This window comes from Cydia amplana, chromosome 9 (genome assembly GCF_948474715.1).
Source record: "Cydia amplana chromosome 9, ilCydAmpl1.1, whole genome shotgun sequence".
Lineage (NCBI taxonomy): Eukaryota > Metazoa > Arthropoda > Insecta > Lepidoptera > Tortricidae > Cydia > Cydia amplana.
Genome location: NC_086077.1, coordinates 11242335 through 11267012, shown reverse-complemented (window position 1 = coordinate 11267012; position 24678 = coordinate 11242335). Strand labels below are relative to the sequence as shown.

General features: G+C 39.2%; 2 protein-coding genes across 2 annotated transcripts in view; one reads left to right on the top strand and one right to left on the bottom strand.

Moving 5' to 3' along the window:
* The first annotated feature begins 1207 nt into the window (after positions 1-1207).
* Positions 1208-12431, top strand: LOC134651160 (clusterin-associated protein 1). The gene is made up of 12 exons (XM_063506197.1): positions 1208-1319; positions 2136-2332; positions 3202-3369; positions 4001-4096; positions 4277-4345; positions 4986-5134; positions 6759-6891; positions 7687-7771; positions 8557-8652; positions 9120-9239; positions 11383-11475; positions 12303-12431. Exons 1-12 carry the CDS (start codon positions 1298-1300, stop codon positions 12422-12424), a joined length of 1350 nt encoding a protein of 449 aa, XP_063362267.1. The 5' UTR covers positions 1208-1297; the 3' UTR covers positions 12425-12431.
* Positions 12432-16688: 4257 nt separating this feature from the next.
* Positions 16689-24678, bottom strand: part of LOC134651132 (uncharacterized) — a 66588-nt gene continuing 58598 nt past the window's right edge. The window contains exons 5-7 of the mRNA XM_063506157.1: positions 17376-17483; positions 16986-17155; positions 16689-16821 (exon numbers count right to left, since the gene is read on the bottom strand). Of these exons, the coding sequence (XP_063362227.1) occupies positions 16698-16821; positions 16986-17155; positions 17376-17483 (402 nt within the window). The 3' untranslated portion in view covers positions 16689-16697. The remainder of the gene's footprint in view (positions 16822-16985; positions 17156-17375; positions 17484-24678) is intronic.

Genomic DNA, 24678 nt, shown 5'->3' with positions numbered 1-24678 from the left:
AAATGCAAAAAGAGGTATTCTTATTGTCACTTGCAAGTAAAGATAAACGTACTTTACATTATTTTACATGTGTAATCACTCTAATTCATGTCGAGAGCCGAAATTACTTTGGTAAGCGCGACGCCGCATGCGAATACAGTGATTTTAAGTCGTGGATGTTGATGAGACAATAATAATAATAAATAATTTAGAAACACTTGTTTGTCTTGAGTGGCGTATCTAATATTAGGAAAGAATCAGAAAACTGAAGACTACTACTACCACTATAAATGTTCGATTAAGTGTTTGTCCATTGCCATTCCATCTGTAGGCCAGTGTCCAAGAAAACCTCGGCTATTTTGAAAGTAATTTATTAAATAAGGGTGTTCAGCGCCATAGTTGCATTGCGGTCCCATTAGAAGTATAGAAACGTCCGTTAAACTACCAGCTACTACTTATTGGTGAAATTACTGTCAAAATACCTGAGAATTGGTGGCAGTCAGCCGGTTTTTGGCTGCCAAACGCGTCCAGTTACCATTACCTTTAGTTCTTTTACTTTGAATGTAATGTATTTAGCCTTTAGATATGATATTAATAAAGTTAAAAATTGTTTATTTGTACTGTTTTATTTTTCAAAACGAGTGGTTTTCTAAAACGAATGTACTTATCTATAGCCAGTCAAACAACTTTGTCAGTAGAAAAAAGCGCGATTTTCAAATGTTCTATGGTACGATTACCCTTCGCGTCTACTTTTTTTAATTTGCTGCTTTTTTCTACTGACGGAAATGGTTTGACAGACTAAAATATAAGTTTTTGGCAAAAATTTCATTTTTGGTACGAGCTTTTATCGCTGACTGAACTTTTCACTCGTCGAGACAATTCTAAAAACCCCTAACACAATTAGGTTGCGTTGTTTCATAATGAATAATAATAATAATAAAAAAGATTTGGTTGACCCAGTATATATAGTTTGTCAAAGGACTGTCTCATTTCAAATATAGACAGAGAGAATCATACTATCCTTGTCTTGCTCTAGTACTAGCACCCAAAAGAAAAGGATGGGTATAGTTTTCCTGGGTCTTACTGACTGAACAATTGGTTTGACCAACTATAATTCAGAGATACATTTCGAACGTCTGGGGCCGGCCTAACGCACCTGGGACTTAACCTACCCAATGTTGCCAAACTAACAAATGTAACCATTGGTTACCATGGTAACGCATGAAAACAAACAGTGAGTTGTCATTTGCAAGTGGGGAGGATAACCTGGATTTCAAACGAATTTAATTACAGTAATTTGCTATTTATAAGTGTTAGAATGTCGTATAGAGATCTAAGAAGTAAGTATTTACGATTTAAGGAATTCTTATGTAATATTTACAGCTTCGCTTCAGCTCCTAGTCAAGTACATAAAATATATGTACTTAAATTGAAGAATTTGCTTTCAAACAACACCGCAAAATGTAATTTCTTGTTGTCTTACAGTAGGTACATTACCAATACCTATTTACCTAAGTAGTAGAAAGTATATAGTATCTATTTATCTGACTGAGCGGTTTTAAATATTATACTATTAGGTTAAAACTTCACAGGCTGGTGCAAAATCACATCGACTTTACGCTTTATTTTACGCTTTACCTGTCTTATGTACAATAAAGTGTTTACATACATACATACATATTTTCATTTCTAGGGTTAACGTGTAAAAAACAGGGATGTTGCGAACATCCGTATCCGCATCCGCAACCGCGGAACTTCCGCATTATTTTCAACATCCGCATCTGCATCCGCATCCGCATAAAATCGATGCGGAGCTTATGCGGATGCGGATGTCGAACAAGTCGGTACAGGAACGTCTTAGCGGCGGCGTAAGTGCTAGGTAATTTCGTCATTACCTATAACGAAATCGTCTAGATCCAGAAAAGTCGGCCAAGTTACTGTTTATTAAATATAACGCACCTATATTCTTGCTCAAATACTAAACGTTTCGTTTTTTTTAAATAAAAAAATTCAAAAAATTTAATATTTGACGTTTTCTAAGTACCTAATCTTGACATCCGCATCCGCATCCGCGGATGTGAGCCTTTAAATATCCGCATCCGCATCCGCGGATGTCAAGAAATCTGCATCCGCAACATCCCTGGTAAAAAACTTAGATTTCAGCGAAGCCATGCGCGCTCTCGGCTACCCCCGCCAGATCAACATGGAGAGTTTCCGTACCCCTAACTGGGAGGCTGTTGAGGAGTGCACTCGCTGGCTGGCGGGCAGGGTTGAACCCGATGTAGAGCTACGTGGGGGCCGCGCCGACGCCGAGCAACGGGTCGCGCTCGTCACACATGCGATAGCACTTTTCGTAAGTTGTACTTATTACAAACGTACAATCTATAAGCCTTATACAAGTTTTGGGTTCGTTAATTAATAAACGACTTAAACTTGTTGACGCCAATTACCGATATATCCGCACCGTAGGTTCAACGCCAAAGACCGATTAATCGGTCACATATCACAGAGCAACATAGACCTACGTGCATATATGCATAAAGTTCAATTTCAGTTTTGACACTTCGGTGACGTGGCGTCAGCGTGACAGCTTTTGTGTTTGACACGGCGTCGAAAAGGTTAAGTCCACGCGGGTTCAATTGGTTTTTTAACCGAATGGCACAAATGGTGTGTAAACCTGCAATGCACAGATGGTGTGCAAACATGTGGTGTAGTAAGGGTAGCGTAGCTTTATGCTTCGTTAATTATCTGTTTATTAAGACGGCACTTCAAACATGTGTTCTATTTTCGATGAATTAGTGTAAGGCCTGAGTGGACGGTCGAGCTGGGCGTGCAGCGGGGCGGGGCGTGCGGCGTGCATATGAAACAAATGCAAACGCATGGGAGCGGCCTTAGTGCACGCTGCTCAAATCACTCGTGACCCCGACGCCACGCTGCTCAAATCACTCGTGACCCCGACGCCACGCTGCTCAAATCACTCGTGACCCCGACGCCACGCTGCTCAAATCACTCGTGACCCCGACGCCACGCTGCTCAAATCACTCGTGACCCCGACGCCACGCTGCTCAAATCACTCGTGACCCCGACGCCACGCTGCACGCCCCGCCAAACGCTCCGCTTCGAGCGTCCACTCAGGCCTTACACTAAGAGTAAGACTGACATTCGATGGCCATTTTTGAAATGTCAGCCTGGTAAAGGGTTAATTTCGTTTCTTTCATCTAGCATTCCCGAGCGAACTTAAAGTTGAATGGCAAGCGCCTGTACGGTGCTGACGGCTGGGCGGTGCGCGAGCTGCTCAAAGTGGCGTCTCTGCTCCGCAACGCCTTGCAGGCACCACCACCCGACGAACAGCGCCCTGACGTACCCTTGACTTATGACGTCACGAGTCGGGTAAGACACGCATAGCTGTTTTACTACCATTTTGTCTAATGTTAAACATCATTGTGGAATTGCGAGCTGCTTAAAGTGGCGTCTCTGCTCCGCGACGCCCTGCAGGCGCCGCCGCCCGACGAACAGCGCCCTGACGTACCCTTGACTTATGACGTCACGAGTCGGGTAAGACACGCATAGCTGTTTTACTACCATTTTGTCTAATGTTAAACATCATTGTGGAATTGCGAGCTGCTTAAAGTGGCGTCTCTGCTCCGCGACGCCCTGCAGGCGCCGCCGCCCGACGAACAGCGCCCTGACGTACCCTTGACTTATGACGTCACGAGTCGGGTAAGACACCCATAGCTGTTTTACTACCATTTGGAACTAGGCCACGATCAATGGAGGAATTAAGACGGTTGACGCCATGTAGTAAATAGAAATAGGAATAATTTATTCATGAGCACAAACACAAAATAGAAAATTATTACATAACAGAGAAACATAAAAGGATAAAGTGCCACGAAATGGTCTCACCTCAGCATGTTGCAGTGGTCTACGGTTCACTTTCAGTAAGTAGGTACTTGGGAAATGTTGTTGTTAGAATGATGACATAAATAAGTAGGCAAGTCTAATATGGTTTCTGTTACAGCTGGGCGAAATTAAACAAGCAAGAGCCCTAGCAACTGACATCACAGCTCAGGGATCGTTTCTATTCGACCTGCTTGGTAAAGAAGCAGAACGTAAAGTGAGTCTTAACTTGGTCTTAACTCATTACGTAGGTATATATATTGTCACTAAGTCTTTTGCGATACAGGTACATTTCATACTTAAACCATGTTACCTACTCGTAGTTTCCATTCCCATTCCTCTCGTTCTAGCAATTTGACTTTGAAATAGGTTATTAATGGTAACAATTGGTTTACAGGAGCAACGTGAACAGGCCCTCGCTCGTCCGCTGGACATGTCGGCCATGGAAGCATGTCTGCGCCGTGCAGTAAGTACTACCGATATAGCAGTTGCTAGCTCACCTCAATACGATTAATATCAAAGCTAGTTGGTGTTCTGTGATTAAAAATATTTAGAATCTTCGACAACGTCCAAGTCCCCCAACTTAAGTTTTCTTGATGAGACGAGGCGACGAAATTTGGGTACACGGCGCGCATTTTAAGTGGGTGGGTAATATGATGAGTGGAAAAAGTCTAGACGTCTTATAAATTCTCTTCTTTTATACCTTAACCTTTTAACCATCAGCAATTTTTGATCGAGCGTGCTCGTGTCGCCACCGACAGTAACTGTACCACGCAGAGTAAGGTTGGCATAGTTACGGGAGTTATAAATGTGCTGTAAAAACCAAATCAGATCTTTGTCTTACTTATCAGACTGTGGCGAAGGCCCTAGTCTCCTATTTTATGCTGTACGCGGCGTCTGGCGTCAGCGTCAACGTTTCTGAACAAAAAAGACGCTGACGTCGACGTCTAAAACAGACCACAACAGTACATCTCTATAGTAAGCATCGTGACGCAGACGCTGTAAGCGGCCGATGGCGTTTATAGGAGACCAGGGCCGAAATGAGCTGGATATGTAATGTCTTATATATCAGACTCTGGCGGTTAAAGGGTTAATGCAACATTTAGGTGGAGACAGCGGCAGCACGCGTGACCGACGCGCGCGAACGCATAGACAATGTGGCGGCCTCCGAAGCAGCGCTGGACGCGAAACTGGAGCGCAGGCGAGCGGAGCTACAACGCGCCGAGAAGCGCCTGCTTACCGTGCAGAAGATTAAGTAAGTCTGTAGTACTGTCATCATCATCATCATAACTTAAGAGCCAACAGGAGCTAAGATTTAAATATTTTAGGTAAATATACCCGTCTCGCTAACGTAAGCGGCTCCTAAAACTAATGCGATAAGGACAAGGCGAAAAATCCTGCGTAAAAATCTCAAAAATCGAGGTTTCTTACTCGACTGTTTCCTCCTCCAAAACTTAACCAATCGTAACCAAATTTGGAAATCTAAATGATAATGACATTATCTGTGTCGGACCGTTTTGCTTTTTTGACTAATTGATATCAGTTTTGAATAGCACGCCTCTCATTGCGGCATAGTCAATTAGGCCATTTTGGCCATTTTTGAAGGGCTCTAGCGCCTTAAAAAACAAAAATATCAAAAAAATCAAAACGGTCCGACACAGATATTGACAATATTAATCTGTGTTGAAAAAATCATTGCTCTAGCTTCAAAACCCACGGAGGAAACAGTCGAGTACGTTTGTATGGAGAAATGACCACTCCTGTTGGCTCTTAAGAGCTTTGCTCTTGTCGGTGGAGTAATCGCCAATCATTCCTTTCTTGTGCCAGTCTTGTAATTTCCTCATACGATGTATCATTTTTTATTTGGCTAAGATAAGTTATTCTAGGTTTCCCTTCTTCTCTTGTCTTTTCAATCCTGCCTTCCAAGATGTTCAGGAAAAATTTGTCAGTTGTTGTAGTACTGTAGGAAGGGAACTCTACGGCAGTGCGGTGTCCAACAACACAGCAGACTATTGTTAGGGCTCATTCAGACGTTGCGAGAACTCGCATGCGAGTTTCATTACATTGCGGGTTTTGATCGGTCGGTTGAGTTGGACGTAACCAACAGTCCGCAATGTAACTAAAATCGCATGCGAGTTCGCGCGCCGTCTAAATCAGCCCTTAGGGTTCTTGTTCGTGAGGCTCTTTGCTGATAAGGAATCGGGGACACGAAGAAATACTGAGCACTTTATCGATTCCGAACCGAACCTTTATATTTGTATAAAATCTCAATACCTATATTCCTAATGCAGTAGCTAAACGCGGCCGTTCGGGCTCGGCTAGTATTCGGAAGCTTTTTTTTAAGCACCAATAGGAGCGCTCCACATACTTTGTATCGCGGCCAATTAGAGGCACCTAAATTTAAACCACCTTTTGTACTGATCAAATATTGCAAATCACTCTCTCATCAGCCTTCATACAATAACTACACCACTTCTACTTTTAACCGTTTTGGCAAGAACCCTTGTAAACCAGTACCTTGGAAAATTATATCAGTTCACTAAGAATTGAAGCTTTTTATTTGAGTCGTCGAGCTCCTGACCTGCACGGCGGCTATAAATAGTGTGAATACGGAGGAAGCCAAAGATCACCTAAAGTGTTATTCAATAGAAATTGCTAACTATGTAAACAAACCGCCATACTAAAATTGACACTGAATGTCAATTTACTAGTAACTTTTGTTTACATAGTTAGCAAGTTCTATTGAATGACACTTTAACTAGAGCTATATATTGAGGATTGTACAAAGACTGTCTCAGTTATCAGGACTAGCTATTATGGTATGGCTGGTTAGATATAATGAAAATGTCTTCTTTAGTAATATTTCGCTTGTACCGCAGGCCAGCATACCAGGGCGAGTTGACAGCTCTGGAGACCGAGATCGAGCAACTATGGGACCAGTACGTGTTGCGCTACCGCTGCGTTGAGGCGCTCAAACACCAGCTGAGCGTGCTGGAGACCGCTCAAGCTGAGGTCAGTATATAAATAAATAAAAATAAAAATAAAACATAAAAATAAAAAAGCCTTTTATTTCTGGTTTTCATAGGTCAGTATACGATGGCGTAATAGCTAGGGATGATGACACATGTTGAATTTTATAACAAAATCTAGTAAAATAGATAGCAAATGAGCAATTTATCTGTGGATATTAAAATAAAATACGGAAATGTTACAAAAAAACAGGACCTGAAATTTTCAAAATTTTAGTTTTTTTTTTAACTTCCAAAAACGATAAATGTAAGGGTAACATTCGATTCCTTACATTATATCCAAAAAAATATTGTATAGCAACTATATACATAAACGTAATATTTAAAGGACAAAAACGCAATTTTCTTGTTTTGTCCATACTACAAGATGGAATCTCAGTGACCTTGACGTCACGTTCACTTATCCTTTTGTGGGGGCGTTTCGCGAGTGAAGTGCAAAGTGCAACTGTCGGACTTTGACAATCATTTCTGACTTTTGTGTTGCTTTAATGCAATGGGTCCCATATAGACATTTGATCCTAAAAACAAACCCGATCGATTGATACCATAAATGAAAATTAGTCATGTAGCCTATAAGAGCATATTGAGGTCCTAGGAATTAAGGCCTTATTTAATGTGGAGCAATTTTCTGTGGGAGCAGCGCTGGGCTCAACCAATCGACCTTTTCTACTTAGCCGGTGACTTTTGACAGGATGGATGGGATTAAGTACTGGACCATTCTTAAGTATCTGTGACCACGGTTCTCTCTTATATAATAATTACAGATAATGTATTTCAGGCGGCCGCAGAGCAGCAGGCGGCTATTATGCAGCTCATACATAAATACGAAGCAGAAGATGTGCTGGGGAAACTTAGCGAATCAGGTGCAAATAATTAAATTAATTAGTACTGCCTTTACATCTTTAGCGCCACTTTGCACCATCCCACTAACCCGAGGTTAACCGGTAAAACCATGGTAACTCTAGGTTTAACCGGTTAACCCCGGGGTAGTGGGATGGTGCAAAATAAACACAAGACACTTATTGGTAAAATAAACACAAGTTGGAATCCCTATTCCACTACAAATGATTACATGCTAATATTGATATTCTAAGAATGATTGTCTTGTTTGATTAACAAGACAACCAAGAATTAGAATTTGATCAAGTCACAAAAGATTTGATTAATGTAACATATTTTTCACCTCAGCAGCTCGAACAAGGGTACTTTGCTACTTAAAAACAGTGAGCAAAATCGCATTTTGCTCACTGAGTGAGACAAAATGAGCAAAATGCGATTTTGCTCACTCAGTGAGCAAAATGTGATTTTGCTCACTGTTTTTTAAATAGCAAAGTACCCTTGTTCGAGATGCTGAGGTGAAAATTTAATTGTTGGTATATCTTAAGAAAACATGAGTGAATAGAGGTAAGTGATGAAGAAGGAATACATTTTTCGGGTTCTCTAATATGTTCTCACTGCTGAGGTGAAAAGTTTTGTGAACTACTCGAGATCAAAGTTATTTACATCTCGTGCGCTTTTGAGTCCCTTACTACGCTCAAGATTATAAATTATTATTATAGAATCTTTCGCTTGCACGGGACTCAAAATAAGCACTCGAAGAAATATCAAACTTTGATCTCTTGTTGTACAAATAACTATTTATTATCAGATGAGCTGGACTCAAGCGACGACGCTAAAGAGTTTGAAGCGAAGCAGCCACGGCCGGCCACGAGACCCAAGACACGTCTGCGTATCAAAACTGCAGGTCAGTACAGTATACCTGATACCTGTCAATGTGGTATTCTCTCATCTCGACATTGTATCTCTGGTACCATGGAAGAGGGAATGTACTATTTATTTTTTACCACTCATATTCCAATATCCTTGCCCGCCCTAAAGGCCGCTAAATCGCTTCTCGTTTCCATTCAGAGAAGCGAGTGAAGCGGAGCCGTCTTGCTAGTGCTGGCAGTTGGGGAAAGTCGAGTTTCGAAAAAACGTCCCTAATGTGTCCCTAAGGGCTAATTTAGACGGCGCGCGAACTCGCATGCGATTTTAGTTACATTGCGGACTGTTGGTTACGTCCAATTCAACCGACCGATCAAAACCCGCAATGTAATGAAACTCGCATACGAGTTCGCGTGCCGTCTAAATGAGCCCTAACGCAATAGCCACGATAAATTTGCCGAGAAGCATAGACATATTTCCTCATGGTAAATTGTTTCTCGTTTGCAGGTACGGGTGCCGCGGAGGCTCGGCGGGCGTTCGGCAACATGGCGGGCCGCGACTCGCTCGACGACGTACGGGATGAGGACGACTCGCGGTCAGACTCCGATTCGGACCGCGCGCTCTACGGTAAGACGATTCGTCTTATAAATTATAAACAAATGCTACATTGACGAAAATTAGTCTGCCAGTCTAATATAGGTACGATAAGTATCAGAAGAAAGCTTCATGTACAGTCGCCATCAGATATATTGGAACGGCCAAGGTGTTCACAATATCTGAACACGCACTCTAACGCTTTTACAATAGAGGCGTGTTCAGATATTCGTGAGCGCCTTAGCCGCTCAATATCTGATGGCGACTGTAAACTGCAAAGCTACGGTCGTAGCACTACGTCGTAGACCCCGGTATTTAGATAAAAACGCCGTAGAGGTGAAACCACATTCCATAATGTGCGATTGTGCTATTCGTCAGTATCATATAGATAGTGACGGCCAAAATGGCCACATATCGCCGCTATACTTACTCAACCTCGTATCTGCAACACTAATTTGATGACAAAAACACCCGTATTCTGAATGAAAGAAAAGCGACATTTCCATCAAATGATTGTTGCAGATATGTTGAGTAAGTACGAGGGGCGTTCAAAATATTCTCGGTATTGATATCTTACAACCTCTTCTAAAATTTCTTTCGTTACTGGCCGCTAAGGTTTATTCATTGACATTAAAAAAAAGTATAATTCGAATCGAGATGTTCTTTTGTTTTTCTGCAATTGCTGAACAAACATGAACATCATGTGGGAATTGACAATGTTAACTAAATTAGAACATCGATGCGTGATAAAATTCTTGACAAAACAGGGTAAAAATCAAAAAACCATAAAAGAGGAAATGGATTGTGTTTACCGTGAGTCTGCTCCTTCTTTATCTACCATTCAAAAGTGGTCAAGCGAGTTTAAACGTGGAAGGGAGAGTGTTGAAGACGACCCTAGACCTGGCCGGCCTGTAGTAGCTACTTCACAAGAAAATATTGATAAAGTGGAAAAACTTATATTGGAAGATGGTCGAGTGAAGGTAAAATCTATAGCACAAGTAACCAATCTCTCTATTGGTACCGTACATGATATTATCCATGACCATCTTAATATGTCAAAAGTAAGTGCAAGATGGGTTCCGCGAATGCTGACTCGGCTTCAAAAAGACATGCGTGTAGCTTGTTGTTCCGATTTTATTGACCTGTGCGGTGAAAATCCTGATGAGGTGCTGCAAAGAATAGTTACTGGAGATGAAACCTGGGTTCATCATTATGACCCAGAGAGTAAACGAGAGTCCATGCAGTGGCACATTAAGGGTTCAGCTCATCCCAAGAAGTTCAAGGTCATCCCTTCAGCTGGCAAGGTCATGGCCACGATATTTTGGGATTGTGAAGGAGTATTACTGATCGATTATAAAGAAAAAGGTGTAAATATCACAGGACAGTACTACGCTAACATTCTACGTCAATTAAAGGATGCAATCAAAGAAAAGAGGCGAGGAAAGTTAACCAAAGGTGTTATGCTTCTGCATGACAACGCCCCCGTCCATACTGCTCATATTGCCAAGGCAGCTATTGTTGAATGTGGGTTTGAAACTGTTACTCACCCACCGTATAGTCCGGACTTAGCCCCCAGCGACTTCTTTTTGTTCCCCAATCTTAAAAAGGATCTGCGTGGAAATAAATTTTCCGATGATGAAGCATTGAAGGCGGCAGTGGAGGAGCATTTTTACACCAAAGATAAAAAATATTTTTATGCAGGATTAAAAAAAATAATTGATCGATCTTTTAAGTGTATGAACATAGGGGGGGAGTATATTGAAAAATAAAAATATCAAACTTTTCGTACTTGTTTGTTTTCATTCTCATACCGAGAATATTTTGAACTCCCATCGTATAGCGACGATATGTAGGTATATCGTAAACACTTGTTATCATAGAAATAAGTATATGTTCCGATATATTTGGCCACTTTGACCACTATCTACAATTACAATCTTCATGATGCTGACTGCACCTGCAACCAGTACATTAAACGTAGGTACAGTGGGCCAAGAAAGTGGTCTACCACCCTACGGTTGAGTTTCGTTTGAACGTCATGAGACAACAAGGTCGATTTACTTTAAACTCCGTTAGAAAAGTCAACCTAAGCGATCGTTAGATCTCGCAGAAACTTTTGTCAAAACTGGTAGACTACTTTCTTGGCCCACTGTTATGATAACTGTGACATGCTTAGGTCACGACGAGCCGGCGTCGCGCTGGTCGCGCCCGCGCCCCGCCACGCGCACCATTGCCGCCGAAGACGATGATTTCGCTGATCTCATTGAAGGTGAGCTATTAACATATACCTAAATACCTATATTACCGCTGCGGCAATGAATTGACTTTATAAATTAAGCTTAGGTATTTGCGTGGGGTGAAGGGGTCGCATCCACCCTGCAGTTGAGCTACAATAAAATTCAATGATTATCGGTTTGGTTTGGAACTATAGAGGCAAAATAAGCGAACGAACGTATTGGTTCGAAGTTATATAACTTTGCACCTCAGCGAACGTGACGTCAATATATCAAACTATTCTGTAATAGTACATTATTGTCGAGGTTCGGAAGTAGCTACTTGCAGGCTGAGGATTCGTTTTAAACGGACGACCTTGGGAGTCCGTTTAATTGAATCCGAAGCCAGCAAGTAGCCTTTCAGCCGAGTCATATATAGTGCTTTTCTCAAAAATGGTGCAAGAAATAGAAATATTTTACAGAAGCAACGTACTAATTTTCACAGAAAAAAGTAATATCATTAAAAAAATTTGCTTGCCGCCTTTAAAAAAATAAAAGAAGCGTATTTTGCTGCTGAAAATACGCCAACGTATTTGAGACACCTAAATAGTCGCGGTACCAACATTATAATAATAAGTGCTGATCATCTGTTTGGCTATTTAATGGACCTTATGCCTTCATTTGATATGACTATTTAAAGTTTTAAAAAGTTTGGAACTCGTTAAATAATGGAATTTGTATGCAACATTGCAGTCCCAAAATCGAGACTGCAATGTTTTTAACTTTTTAATTTTTTGAATGACCATAAACTACGCACTTCGCGACCTATTTAACCGGCAACGTCAACTTTGCCGTCCATTTTTGAGAAAAAACGTTTTTTTAGGAGTTGACGGCGGCGAGGGTGGGTCGCTCAGCAGTTCCTCCGAGAGCGAGCTGCGACTGGCAAGCGCGCGGCCCAGCGCTGCACCCGGCCGCGCTTCCGTGCTTAGCGACAATGAATTTTGAACTCTAATTGTAAATCCATATGGTATAATATAGTCATTAAATGATAGATTGTGTTTGCATGCTGATATGCTAGATGACAAGTTTTTTTAATGGTATTAGTCGATCCGGTTTATTTTGAGGATCTAATGTCTATATGGGACCCATTGCATTAAGGAAACCAAATTCTGACAATCGCGCAGAATGCACGAAGCGTTTACTAAACGAACTTTTCCCTTGTCTCTGACTAAACAGTACTCGATCGTGACGTCACGTTTGAGTTGAAAGCGTCTTGAAGTATGAAAATAAGAAAATTGCTATTTTTACTTTCAGCAAAGCCAGTTCCAGCTGACCATAATCATTTACATGTAAACCTATAACCGCATAGGGACCTACCACGCGTGCAATGGCTTTTTATCTAAGATACGGTATTGTGGTAGGTATATCGAATAAAACAAGCACATTTATTACAAATTTGTATTAATGTCGATTTACACGTACAATATAACCAATTAAATAATTTCGTACCTATAAATAAATATTAATTAGTCTCAATTAATTACAAAAATTATAACTTTGACTCCAGTTAACGTTTCTATACGTTGTGCAGTAAATAAGTACTGGAATAACTAGTATAAAAATAACATAGATTTTTTATGATTTACAAGGTATTTACACAATCTACTTATGCTAATCTAAAATATTGATCTAAGTACATATTGAAATAAAAAGAAGTAATACGTGAGTATTCTACAGTTATTTTTAAACAAGGGTGAATTTAATATTAAACAATGGGTGAATTTTATATAACAACAAATATTATTAAACAAGGTAAAGCTGAAGACTGTGGCGATGGAATTTTTGAACGATTCTCGTGCAAAGGGAAATACGGAACTAAAACAATAATGCATACTCTCCCGGTTGCAAAAAGGCTAAATCTAAACTTAGATGTAAGTGTTAATACATTACAGTAATAATGGTAACAGTACAACAACGTTAAACTTAAGTATAAGTTGTTGTTGATTTATCAACAACACGTGTATCCTTAATAGCACAAACAAGCCGTGAGAATTATCAAGAAAACTAAGGGCTGATTTAGACAGCGCGCGAACTCGCATGCGATTTTAGTTACATTGCGGACTGTTGTTTACGTCCAATTCAACCGACCGATCAAAACCCGCAATGTAATGAAACTAGCATGCGAGTTCTCGCATCGTCTAAAATGGGCCCTAAATCGTAAGGACTAATGTAGACGGTGCGAGAACTCGCATGCGAGTTTCATTACATTGTATTTGATCGGTCGCCTGAATTGGATGTAATGTCCGCAATGTAACTAAAATCGCATGTGAGTTCGCGCACCGTTTTAATGTGCCCTAAGAGTAGGTATATTGTGCTTATATCTTTCTTTTTTAATGTCAATCGAATACATTAGTTTAAAAGAAGGACTTTACTATGAACTATAATTATGTTCCAGCCATAGTTAATTCTCGAAGCTCGCTCGCGGCTGAAATTCAGCAGACAAGTCAGTTCATGTTATTGTGTGTTTGTTGATAGTTCATGACTTCTTCAGTGGAAAACGACAGAAGTCAATAATATAAGCTGACTTAAGCTAATTACATACTTATACTTAATAAACCTTAGCAATAAGAGTAAAAATAATTCTAGAGCAAACACAAACGAATTGAGCAAATTTAGACGCACTATATACAGACCGATTGCTCTGTGCAATTTGGCACCGCTTAGGTACATAGGACTTCAGTTGAAATATACAAAATAACATTAATATGATTGATAGAGATATTTTTAACTGAATACGGTAGGTAATACTATAATTATTATAATTTTACGAATTTCCTTTCTTTCACTCAGAAAACACAAGTATTGGAAGCTAATATCGTATCGTAAGTATCGCAATGCTAAAAGCAGGGTGTTGTTGATTGTTATAAAAAACAATGGAACTTGTCTTAGTATAAACGGGCCTTAAGAATTGACAAGAGAGATAGCAAAACTGATTGACGAAGCATCTCTTTTCTAGCAGCTGCTTAAACGGCTGCCACCAAGCGATCTAGTACAGGTAAATAGGTAAGTAGTGCTACGTCGTAGCCGATAACATGAGTTTCCCGGTATGTAGCGGATGCTTCGTAGAGGTGTCGTGTTCGTGATTAGCGCTGAATGGGTTAATGCGTGGTGGTCAGGGTTTATTGTGTATTAGGCTTTTTAATCAAAAATATCTCTATCAATCAATGTTAAACTACGAGCTACATAAATAAGACTTACAAGTATCGTATAACACAGACTTTTGACGAATAAACACAAGTTTATAAAGTATTGTGCGCTTGTTAGTAAATCGAGGCATAGATCCCATCGTGAGTTTACCAAGGTAAGTATTTATTTTGATAACGTATTATTTTGGCAGCAATACCTATCATTAATTCATATCGTTTGCTGTTTTAATAAAGATATGCATCATTTTGCACTCGCATATATAACTTGTCTGTACGTGCGGATGACGGATGTTTTAACTATAAAAATTAGATTTATAAAACTGGATCTTTGACACAGTGTTAGTGTGCTGGTGCGTCAATGAATGCCTTTATAAAATTATAATGTTATCGCAGAATATTTTCATGAATAGGTACGTCTCAGTAAAATGTACCCAAATGGTTAACTTTCGTTTAACCACAAGATAACAGGGTGCGTAGCCAACGTGCAATCGTTAACGCTCCGTAGCGAACGAAACGCAATTGTCACTAGTGTGGCAAAGTGATAGAGCGAGACTACGATACGCTACGGAGCGTTAACGATTGGCACGTTGGCTACGCGCCCAGTTTTCCCGAACGTTTTAGACACGCATTTAAGTTTGTGCGACGATAATCTAATTCACGTAGCCCTATCCAATGTAGGGTTCTAATGAACTTAAACCTACTAGGAAGGCTATTCTACGATGAGTACAATGACAGATTAATCGTGTATATTAGTTTAGTGACGTGTAGTTAGTTAGTAACATTATATTATGTACAGTCGTAAAGCTATCGGGTTTAGTTTGGGTATGATATGTATCGTAAAGGTTACGCTAACATATGAGTACTTATAACAATAATTCTTTTACATCTAATGATAGTTTATTATATTGCTATTTTTACTGTGTCATCACGAATAGGCACAAACCATAACTGTAAAGGTGCTACGAAGTATACAGATATTATAGAGTTCAAATAAAAAAAATCTACATAATCACAATTTTTTTGAAAAATTTAGGTGTGAGTGATCTCGAGGAAAAAATCCCCATTAAAATTATTTCTACTGTCAATTGACAGGTAGTTTGAGGGAAAATTATGGTAAATAACAATGTAGGTATACAGTATAACCCAATTTATATGTCTAAGAATTGTCAAACGAGTATTTTAAAAGACATTTACAAACTAAGTATAGTTATTAACGTAAGTACAAAATCAAAATAAAATACTTTTACCCTGTCGCGAATTTGAAATTCTTTAAATTTTTAAATAGTTAAGAGTATTGTAATCAAATTGATATAATTGTAGTCTGGAGTCGTTATAAATATAATTATCAAAATTACACTTTTTTTTACAGATCGACTTAACTTTCCACATCTCGGCCCTTTAAGTTACAGCTAAAATAATTAAATTACTTTACGATATAAATATTGCGCCTCGAACACCTAGGTAATCCATAGGTTTAGTATTAGTTTCGTCAAGTCGTAAAAAGGAACGATTTTATAAGAATAAGAAAAATACCGAGACACAAAATTTAAACCGTATTACCCTCTTTTGTAGAGATTTCTGATATTTGATTTGTCAGAAACTCTAAGACCGTAAATGCCGCAAATAAACGCTTAATCTTAATCAAATAACGAAATTAAAGGACACTTAACGATGAAGGTATAGAAAATGTTTGTAATATTTAATCGATCCCAACACCAGGGCCTAGTTGGCTATGCCATTTAGGGCATTTTCTATCTATTAGGGGTGACAATCGTTTACACCAATCGAAAAGTATAAAGGTATTATATCTGATATTTCCCATTTGACTGAAGTCACTAACGCAACATACAGTAAGTAGGAAACTACTTAGGATTCCACAATGAAACGTCGTCAGTAGAAAACGAGAACTCACTAACGTATTTGTTACAACACTTAAAAACCTCTTCGTATTACCGTATCTACTAAAATAATATTCAGATACGTTATTTCAACACTCATCGAGTTTTACTTAAATGTTCGTCCCATATTCTGTCGTCTTGTGGCGTCAACGCAACGTATGCTACTGGTGCCCTCTACATAGATTCTCTGTGGGAATGAGATTGGCTGGAGTCGCTAGTGGTGCTGGGCAGCGAGTCGTGTCGCTCCCCGGCCTGGCGGCTTTCGTCGCACACGGCGATGAACTGCTCGGCGTATGCCCTGGAAAATTTAATAGCTAGGCATGTACGTTATGTAATATTTCCCGCACCAACAAACCTTTTAACCTTTCCTGTCTTTCAAAGTTCAGTATAAATATAAAATTCTAAAAGCTACTCAATGACTAGCATTTTATGGTGAGGTCTCGCTTGCAGCAGTACACTCACCTATCGAGCCCGGTGTATGTCCTCTTCAGTTGCTCGTCTGAGACGCGGTCGCGCTCAGCTCGTCTCTTGCGATGAATGCGCTCGAGTGAGCGAGTCAGCTGGCTGTCTCGGTCTCGCTCACGCCGCCTGCGCTCGCGTGGGTCGCGAGGCGAGCGTCGTCGTCGGAGTCGCTGGAAAGAGACATGTGGTTGAACATCATTATTGTCAGAAAGATATCTACTGCTGGGTAATTGCCTTCCCAAGGATCTCAAGGTCTGGCGCTGACTGTCCAGTCATTTCCTGCGATTTAGAATAGAACGTCAGTCTGCATTAGCAACTACCTCCCTACCAACTAGCTAGCGTAGAGCATTTGCGGCTTCCATAGTTGAAGAGTTTGAGGGTTCTACCTACCGCGTCGTGTACGGGATAGAAGAGCGGCGCTGCAGCGTAAGGTGCTGGAGGAAGCGGTAGCGTGGCGTAGCGCGGAGGCACCATCACGCTCACTGGCATGCGGCCCAGCTGTGGACAGAGACAATGATGGTTAATCAACTGTAATAGTATATGTATTAAATTATTAATCGAAGACAGCCTTGTACTCGTAGCGAAATGTATTTTTCGGTAATCCTAAGCGTCTAGAACTTATACCTATGCGTATAGGTTTTTTTTAAATCAAACGTCGTTTAATTTTCTTAATGTACAATTGTACCTACATAATACGTATAATGTATAATTAATTTAAATTCCACCTTTATTCTGTGTACACTATAGAATCCAAAGTGTCATTGCACTTATTGCCCATTTAAGCTTCAAAGTGCTCTGTAAAAACAATGATCTGATAGCAATTTTAGCGACAGGGGGCGGTCCAAAACCATTGTTAAAGCCTAGCTAATTAAAGTATACATTCACTTTCAAGATATTCGGGTGAGAAGCGTGTCTGTGTGTCAGTAGGAAATGTCCTCCATTCAAATGTACCTGACGAGCATTTTAAGTTCTTGGGTGGAGATTAGGCCCTACCAGTGCCAGCCTTCATATGTAAGGTAAATCTCCTCAAAGATGGCACGGCAGTTCAGAGGCACCGTTAGGAATTAAGAATAGAACTTAGACGGAATTTGATATAGCTTTTTCGCTTCGCAAATCTTCAGATATTGATTTTTGTTTTGATCATTCGATTTAGCGCGTGATTGCGTTCTCTTATGTTATGGTGCCTAGTATTTCCTTTATTTAAATGAAGGAAAAAGTTGGAACGCAAATATTTAGGCAAATACGGTGATACAGTATAGTCACCTGCAATAATACGTTACTTTTCGAAGGCGGCAAAAATATGTGAATCGCTCTTATGGCTCGGGCTGCGTCGAAAAGTAACATTATTGCAGGTGACCGTACATAAGGCAACAGTCCGCGTCGATGACGGTTATCGCGATCAAAATGTAGGTATAAACATGAAATAAAATGCTACAGTATAGGTACCTATACTTAGAGAAAACATTTGTCAAGTAAGAGTGGTGGGACAAGTTATGCTATTCCATATTCAGACTAAGCTATTTGGAACATGACACTTATCCAGCCGGCTCTGACATCACAACAAATCGTGACCGTTGCCGTAACAAGGCAATTTACAGGCACAGCACAACTATTGGGAATGTAGGATTTCGCCAATCTCACTAGCATGGTTTAAATTGTTTAAGTTTGCCGCGAGTTTGTTGTTTACGAAATGCAAATTGTAGGTAGGTCAATAAGTGTTTACACAGGTGAAAAAGGGCACCTAACCTATAATTTAGCCAATAGTATACTCGTATAGGCAGACGCAAATTTTAAGTAGGCCTCCTTTTAAGAAATGAGAGGAAGTGTTTATAGTCTCCCCCCTTGCTGTCTCTACCAAACCCTAATTTACAGTAAAAATTACAACAGCTCAAATGAATTGTCAGTCTTAAATCGGCTATCAATTTAATCATGACATGACATAACCGTTAGTCACTACATTCTGCATCCATTTTAAAATCGCACGTCATTGCAACTCCCGATGTCTTTCCAATTCATAGGTCGTTAGTTCAAGTCGTGCCGGCGGTCATCGATTTCTATTTGATCTTAACATTATCATTATTTTATCATCCCATCCGTATTTGAAACCATTGCATCCTACAGTGAGCTGTCAACCAATGGATGACAGCTGATTTATGCCCACTTTACAATTTCAACTAGATCGCATTATGCCGGCTAGGGAGGGGACACGTCCGTCACGTCTGTCACTAGTGATGCGCCGTCTTATGCTAATACTGCTGTGTCACTTTAATTTGCTGCATAAATTGGAATGGCTAAACTTCCGGGTTGTTCGTTTACTTGTTTGAATTTCAGTAGTTGTATAACTGCCGCATAACAGTTTTTAAAAGCATTAATGTTAATAATCATAAAAGGCAATTATTAACAATTAGTTTCATAACTTTCACCGTAACAATGGTCAATGTAATGAAATCTTACAAAACATCGCTGGGTGAGAATACGTTTGTGCCATACGCCACTTACATTGGTTTACAGGAGAGCGAAAAGAAGCCAAAAAAAATATTTCTCGAAATGTTTTACATTTAGGAAATATTGAACTTATTTATCACTAGCGACCCGCCCCAGCTTCGCACGGGTTAACAAATTATACATAAACCTTCCTCTTGAATCACTATACAATTAAAAAAAACCGCGTCAAAATCCGTTGCGTAGTTTTAAAGATCTAAGCATACAGACCGACAGACAGACAGCAGGAAGCGACTTTGTTTTATACTATGTAGTGATACAAATATTGTGAATATAGTGGTAATCATGAAATAAAAGCACTTTTATTATTGCCATATCCGTTTTTGATGAGTAAATGTTAAACGTACAATGTATGATATGACACAAAAGTTTTGGATATGTCACACTTTTGTGATAATTTTCTGTTAACAGAGTGTAATTATCCTATTTTTCCAAAAACCGATTAGTGTCAATTATATCATATTTTTTGTTATTTTAAAAAACGATTTTGCTCAAAAATGGATATGGCACAAACGTATTCTCAGCCGGCGACATAGTGTTTTTATAAAATCAGAATAAAAGTTACAAAGCAACAATGGTTTAATTTAAAGTTACTAAATGGATTCGGTGAGTACGAACTACGAAACTGTCAGAATTGATAGACGGACGACAGTTCATTCGTTGTTTTGTGGCCCCCCATGATTATAGTTCGTTTTTTTAGCATTAGAAATAAGGTAAACAATCTTGACGTATCGTTTTTATTGAAAAACACGTTTTAAAAATAAATACTTAATGGCAAATATGTAACAATTATGAATCTAATACGATCATTTATATTCTTCTGCTTTCATAAGTTATAGTTACTGATTTTTAAAAAGCGTTTTTCAATTAAAAGACATGTCAAGATCGCTTACCTTCTTTCTAATGCTAAAAAAAAACGAAGTATAGCTCTGGACTGGACGCCAAAATTTCTCGTCAACCAGTCGAATCAGTAATCATTTCTCAAGACCCATGCTCAAGACTAAGTACTTATTTGAAGTAAAAAATAAACAGGTGATAAGTATTTTGGCTACTACTACTAAATGGGGCTACTTTTCCGCACTAGTGCGTAAAATAGCACTTTTCGTGCGTATGTCGAAACTTTAAAGTGCCATATGTACTGTAAAACGTTGTTCGATACACGTGCGAATAGGTAATTCGCAACTCGTGTCGATTTAAAACACTCCCTTCGGTCGTGTTTTAATTTATCGCCACTCGTTTCGAATTTCCTCTTTTTCGCACTTGTATCGAAAATAACTATTACGTTGCTGCGTTATGCGTTAAAATATGGTACGATTGATAGTTTTAGTATTTCGCCAAAATCTAAGTAGGTCGTCTTTTGCAGTATCTCGGATTGTATTGATAATTAAATGGATGCCTTCGCACTCTTTGCTGACCTTAAGAACTAAATTAAGTAGTTAATTATGAATAATGGTAAACCTGAAAGACAAAAACCTTTACCTAACCTAAGCTATTTCCAACATAAGCTTTAGAGGATTTGGTCATCGGCGTTTAAAGAACTATGCGATACCTTAAGAAGTTGACCTTAACATTGCTTCGCACAACCACATTCTCTTTAAGATTATTATTTTGAACTAGCTGTATTTACAAAACAGATCAAATAACGATTAACCTTCATGGGAAAGATTAGACAAATATTGCCAAACATGAGGTTGAGGTTAGATGATTCTAAGAATTATTGAAGCGATTGGCATTAGTAAAACAAAAACACAAGCTTATTTATTTGTTATAGTTTAAATATGATTTGACTTTAGAATTTTGATCATGATTGATTATCTTATACATATAGCCTAGGTAGTTACAAAATTGTAAAAGAACTTTGAGGCTAGTATAAAATCGTAATAAACAAACAAACAAGCATTCAATGTACTTAAATTAAAAATTGATGCCAAAGGAAACCATTAAACATATTTTTTCTATTATTCTTGGATTTCCCTGTCCTGAAATAAACCTACCTAATAGTGACAAGGCGACTATGACCACTGTTCAAGATTTACTTATTTGGCAATGTTTCGATACAACTCACTTGGCGCAAATACGGTTTCGCGATTCTTTTGTTTTCCTTTACTAAAGCAATAATTTTAACACGGAAACCTAACTAGTAAGTTATTATGTGTCTGAAAAAGTTGACGGTAAAGTTACGGGCCTAAAAAGTCGAATGTTGACTTTGTGCAACGAGATGCGCAATGTTTTGGCATTGCGTAACCGGAGTGTCTATCTAGTTCTAATGGCATGTACCTGCGCCGGCTCTCGAACGTTCGCGCCAGAACCGAACTGCCTTGATACGAATACGGGCGTTATTCAGATAAATACCAAACCCGTTCGCGACATTAGACTGGTAATATGGTGGTATAAGCGGGTTTTGACTTTCTTTATTTTACTGTTTATACTAAATAGGTAAACATAACAAAAGATAATAACTCGTCAATTACGCAGCTGATTTTACCATACCCGTCTGATTTCAGATATCTACTTCACAGAGCGTAGGTAGGTTAGGTACATCGCGTTTTTTTAGTGAAAAGTATATAAACTGTCAATATCAGTGACAAATTTAATGTCAAGATCTAGATTAATTGACTAAATCTTAAGAAATATCGATATCGCAACCTCACTCGACTACGTACCGAAGCACCCAAATGAATTTTCATTTTCCTAGCCACGCCTACAGTTTTTCTGCTGGTGGTCTGGCTTAAAATCGTACTCGTGTAAGCGAGGGCTGATTTAGACGGCGCGCGAACTCGCATGCGATTTTAGTTACATTGCGCACTGTTGGTTACGTCCAATTCAACCGACCAATCAAAACCCGCAATGTAATGAACTAATGAAACTCGCATGCGAGTTCTCGCATGCGAGTTCTCGCATCGTCTAAATGAGCCCTTAAGATAATATAAACAATGGAATCGCTGCGCTTATCTCTCTGTACCCTTGTTTGTATTAGAACTGTAGCAGCCTTGACGCAAGGCGGACCGCCGGAGACGCCCTACCCGGCCTGCAACAATGGGTACTCCACAACATTAAAAGGACATTGTGCAACTTCCCTTGTACGGTTTGTACGTCTTTCTGATCCTGGGCTACAGGACTGCATTCACGACTTCGTAATCGTTCAATCAGGCTGTTTGTTCTTTGTTCGACTGACTAAACAGCTTAACAGGTTTTAAATCTTTGAATGCACAATTAAGGAAGTTACCGACAGTTTTTTCTAGATTTGTAGTTTAAAACGCCGTTTGTAGCCAGGTCAGGTAATGAGATATAATTTACTCTTTAGATGGTTAGCTATAGGTATTTAGCTCGTAGCTCGTAGTTCCTAAGCAGCAGAGCTAAGGACGTGTTCATTACTAGTCGTATGATAAGAAAGTCTTTGCTGGTTTTATGAACGGTCGAGAGGTTCCGTACAATACCAAAAAAATGTTCGATGTAACTGGTTACGTACAAGAAAATAGTTTTTGATCGCAACCAGTTTCGTACAAGACCGATAAAGTTTTCCATCGCAACTGCTTACGAAGCTCCGGTTGCGTAGGCCACCAAAGGGTTTTTAACATTAATTTGTGACTGTCAAATGCCGCGCGACAATTTGACCATCTAAGCTTTCTTCTCTGCGTAAGCCTTGATCATGACTCATGACAATTACAAGCGGCCATCTAATTAGTAATCCCGTCTCGTTCCCTCCCATTGTCTCATCAGGAAAGCGACCCGCTTTCCGGCTGACCTTGTGCTCATGCGCATTTACTCGCGATTTTATTTCCCACATGCATAACAAACAAATTTCAACCTTTAATGAGTATGAATAAAGTTCAGTTTCGGTGGACTGCCGCTTGTATATTCTTAGATGTACAAGATAATTAATGCCTTATGTACGGCGATTAGCGTAGTAACTTCTTTTTCGGTTACGTATTTAACTTTGAACCGTTTGTATATGGCGTCAAAGTTCATTTTACTATGCAAATGGTTATTAAAAGTGAAGTTAAAGTGTGTGTTGGGTTATAATTGGGAGAAATTATGAATTTGTTAAAGATTTTCACGTGTTTTGTGCGAGTATGGTTCTTTGTGGGTAATTAATTTTGTTGACAAACGTGCTTTTAGCAGTTTTGAAGGGAATTGGGGAAAAGGTGTTGATATATCCGTTAACAAGGTCAGTAGAAACATAATTACGAGACCTTAGGGGTTACTTTCATAATAGGTTTTCTAAATAAATTAATAGATTACCTATGCATAAATATATGCCTGTAGTTATTACATGTTTCAAAAGTTATATTTATTTGAGAATATCTCTTAAATGGAAAAGTATGGTAGTAATACGCTAGTAAATAAATATAATTCAGCCTATAAACGCCCACTGCTGGGCGCAGACTTCCTTTCATTTACAAGAAATCATTGGTTGACTGGTAGAGAATGCCTTAAGGCATTAAGTCCGCCATTTGTACAATTTTTATCGTACAATAAAGTTTAAATAAATAAATAAATAAATAAGAATTATGTAAGTATTAACTTGTATTCAATAATTGACGTTATTATTTAGTGGGGTAGTTTGTAAATATTATATCATTTTTCGCAAAATATTATAATGGTTGACTAACAGAAAGTGACCCTGTGGGACCCTGAAGAGTTTCCTGACCAATAAAGATTAACCTTTTCGACGCCGTGTCAAACACTAAAGCTGTTACGCTGACGCCACGTCACCGAAGGGTCAAAACTGAAATTGAACTTTATGCATATGCACGTAGGTCTATGTTGCTCTGTGGTCTGTGACCGATTAATCGGTCTTTGGCGTTGAACCTACGGTGCGGATATATCGGTCATTGGCGTCCAAAAGGTTAAATAAATCAAGTAACGAATGATTCAAGAATTAATTTATATCAACGTTATAAATGACTCCATTATTATAATATTTGAATAGGTCTTATGATTTATTCACATAACACGGACAAAGCCTGCGTGGGGTTCGGTTCCCGGCATTAGCACACGAGGCGGGACAGCTGATTTATGAATGGCTCGATTTGACAGACACTTGACAGAATCGCATTTACATTTATTCCAACTTTACTGTCTAGGGTCTTTACAAAATAAAATCACATCTTGTCAGTGTAGTTGGTTTACTACATAACGTACGGTTATACACTTCTAACAGCTGACAGATCAAATTCGTAAGAGATAC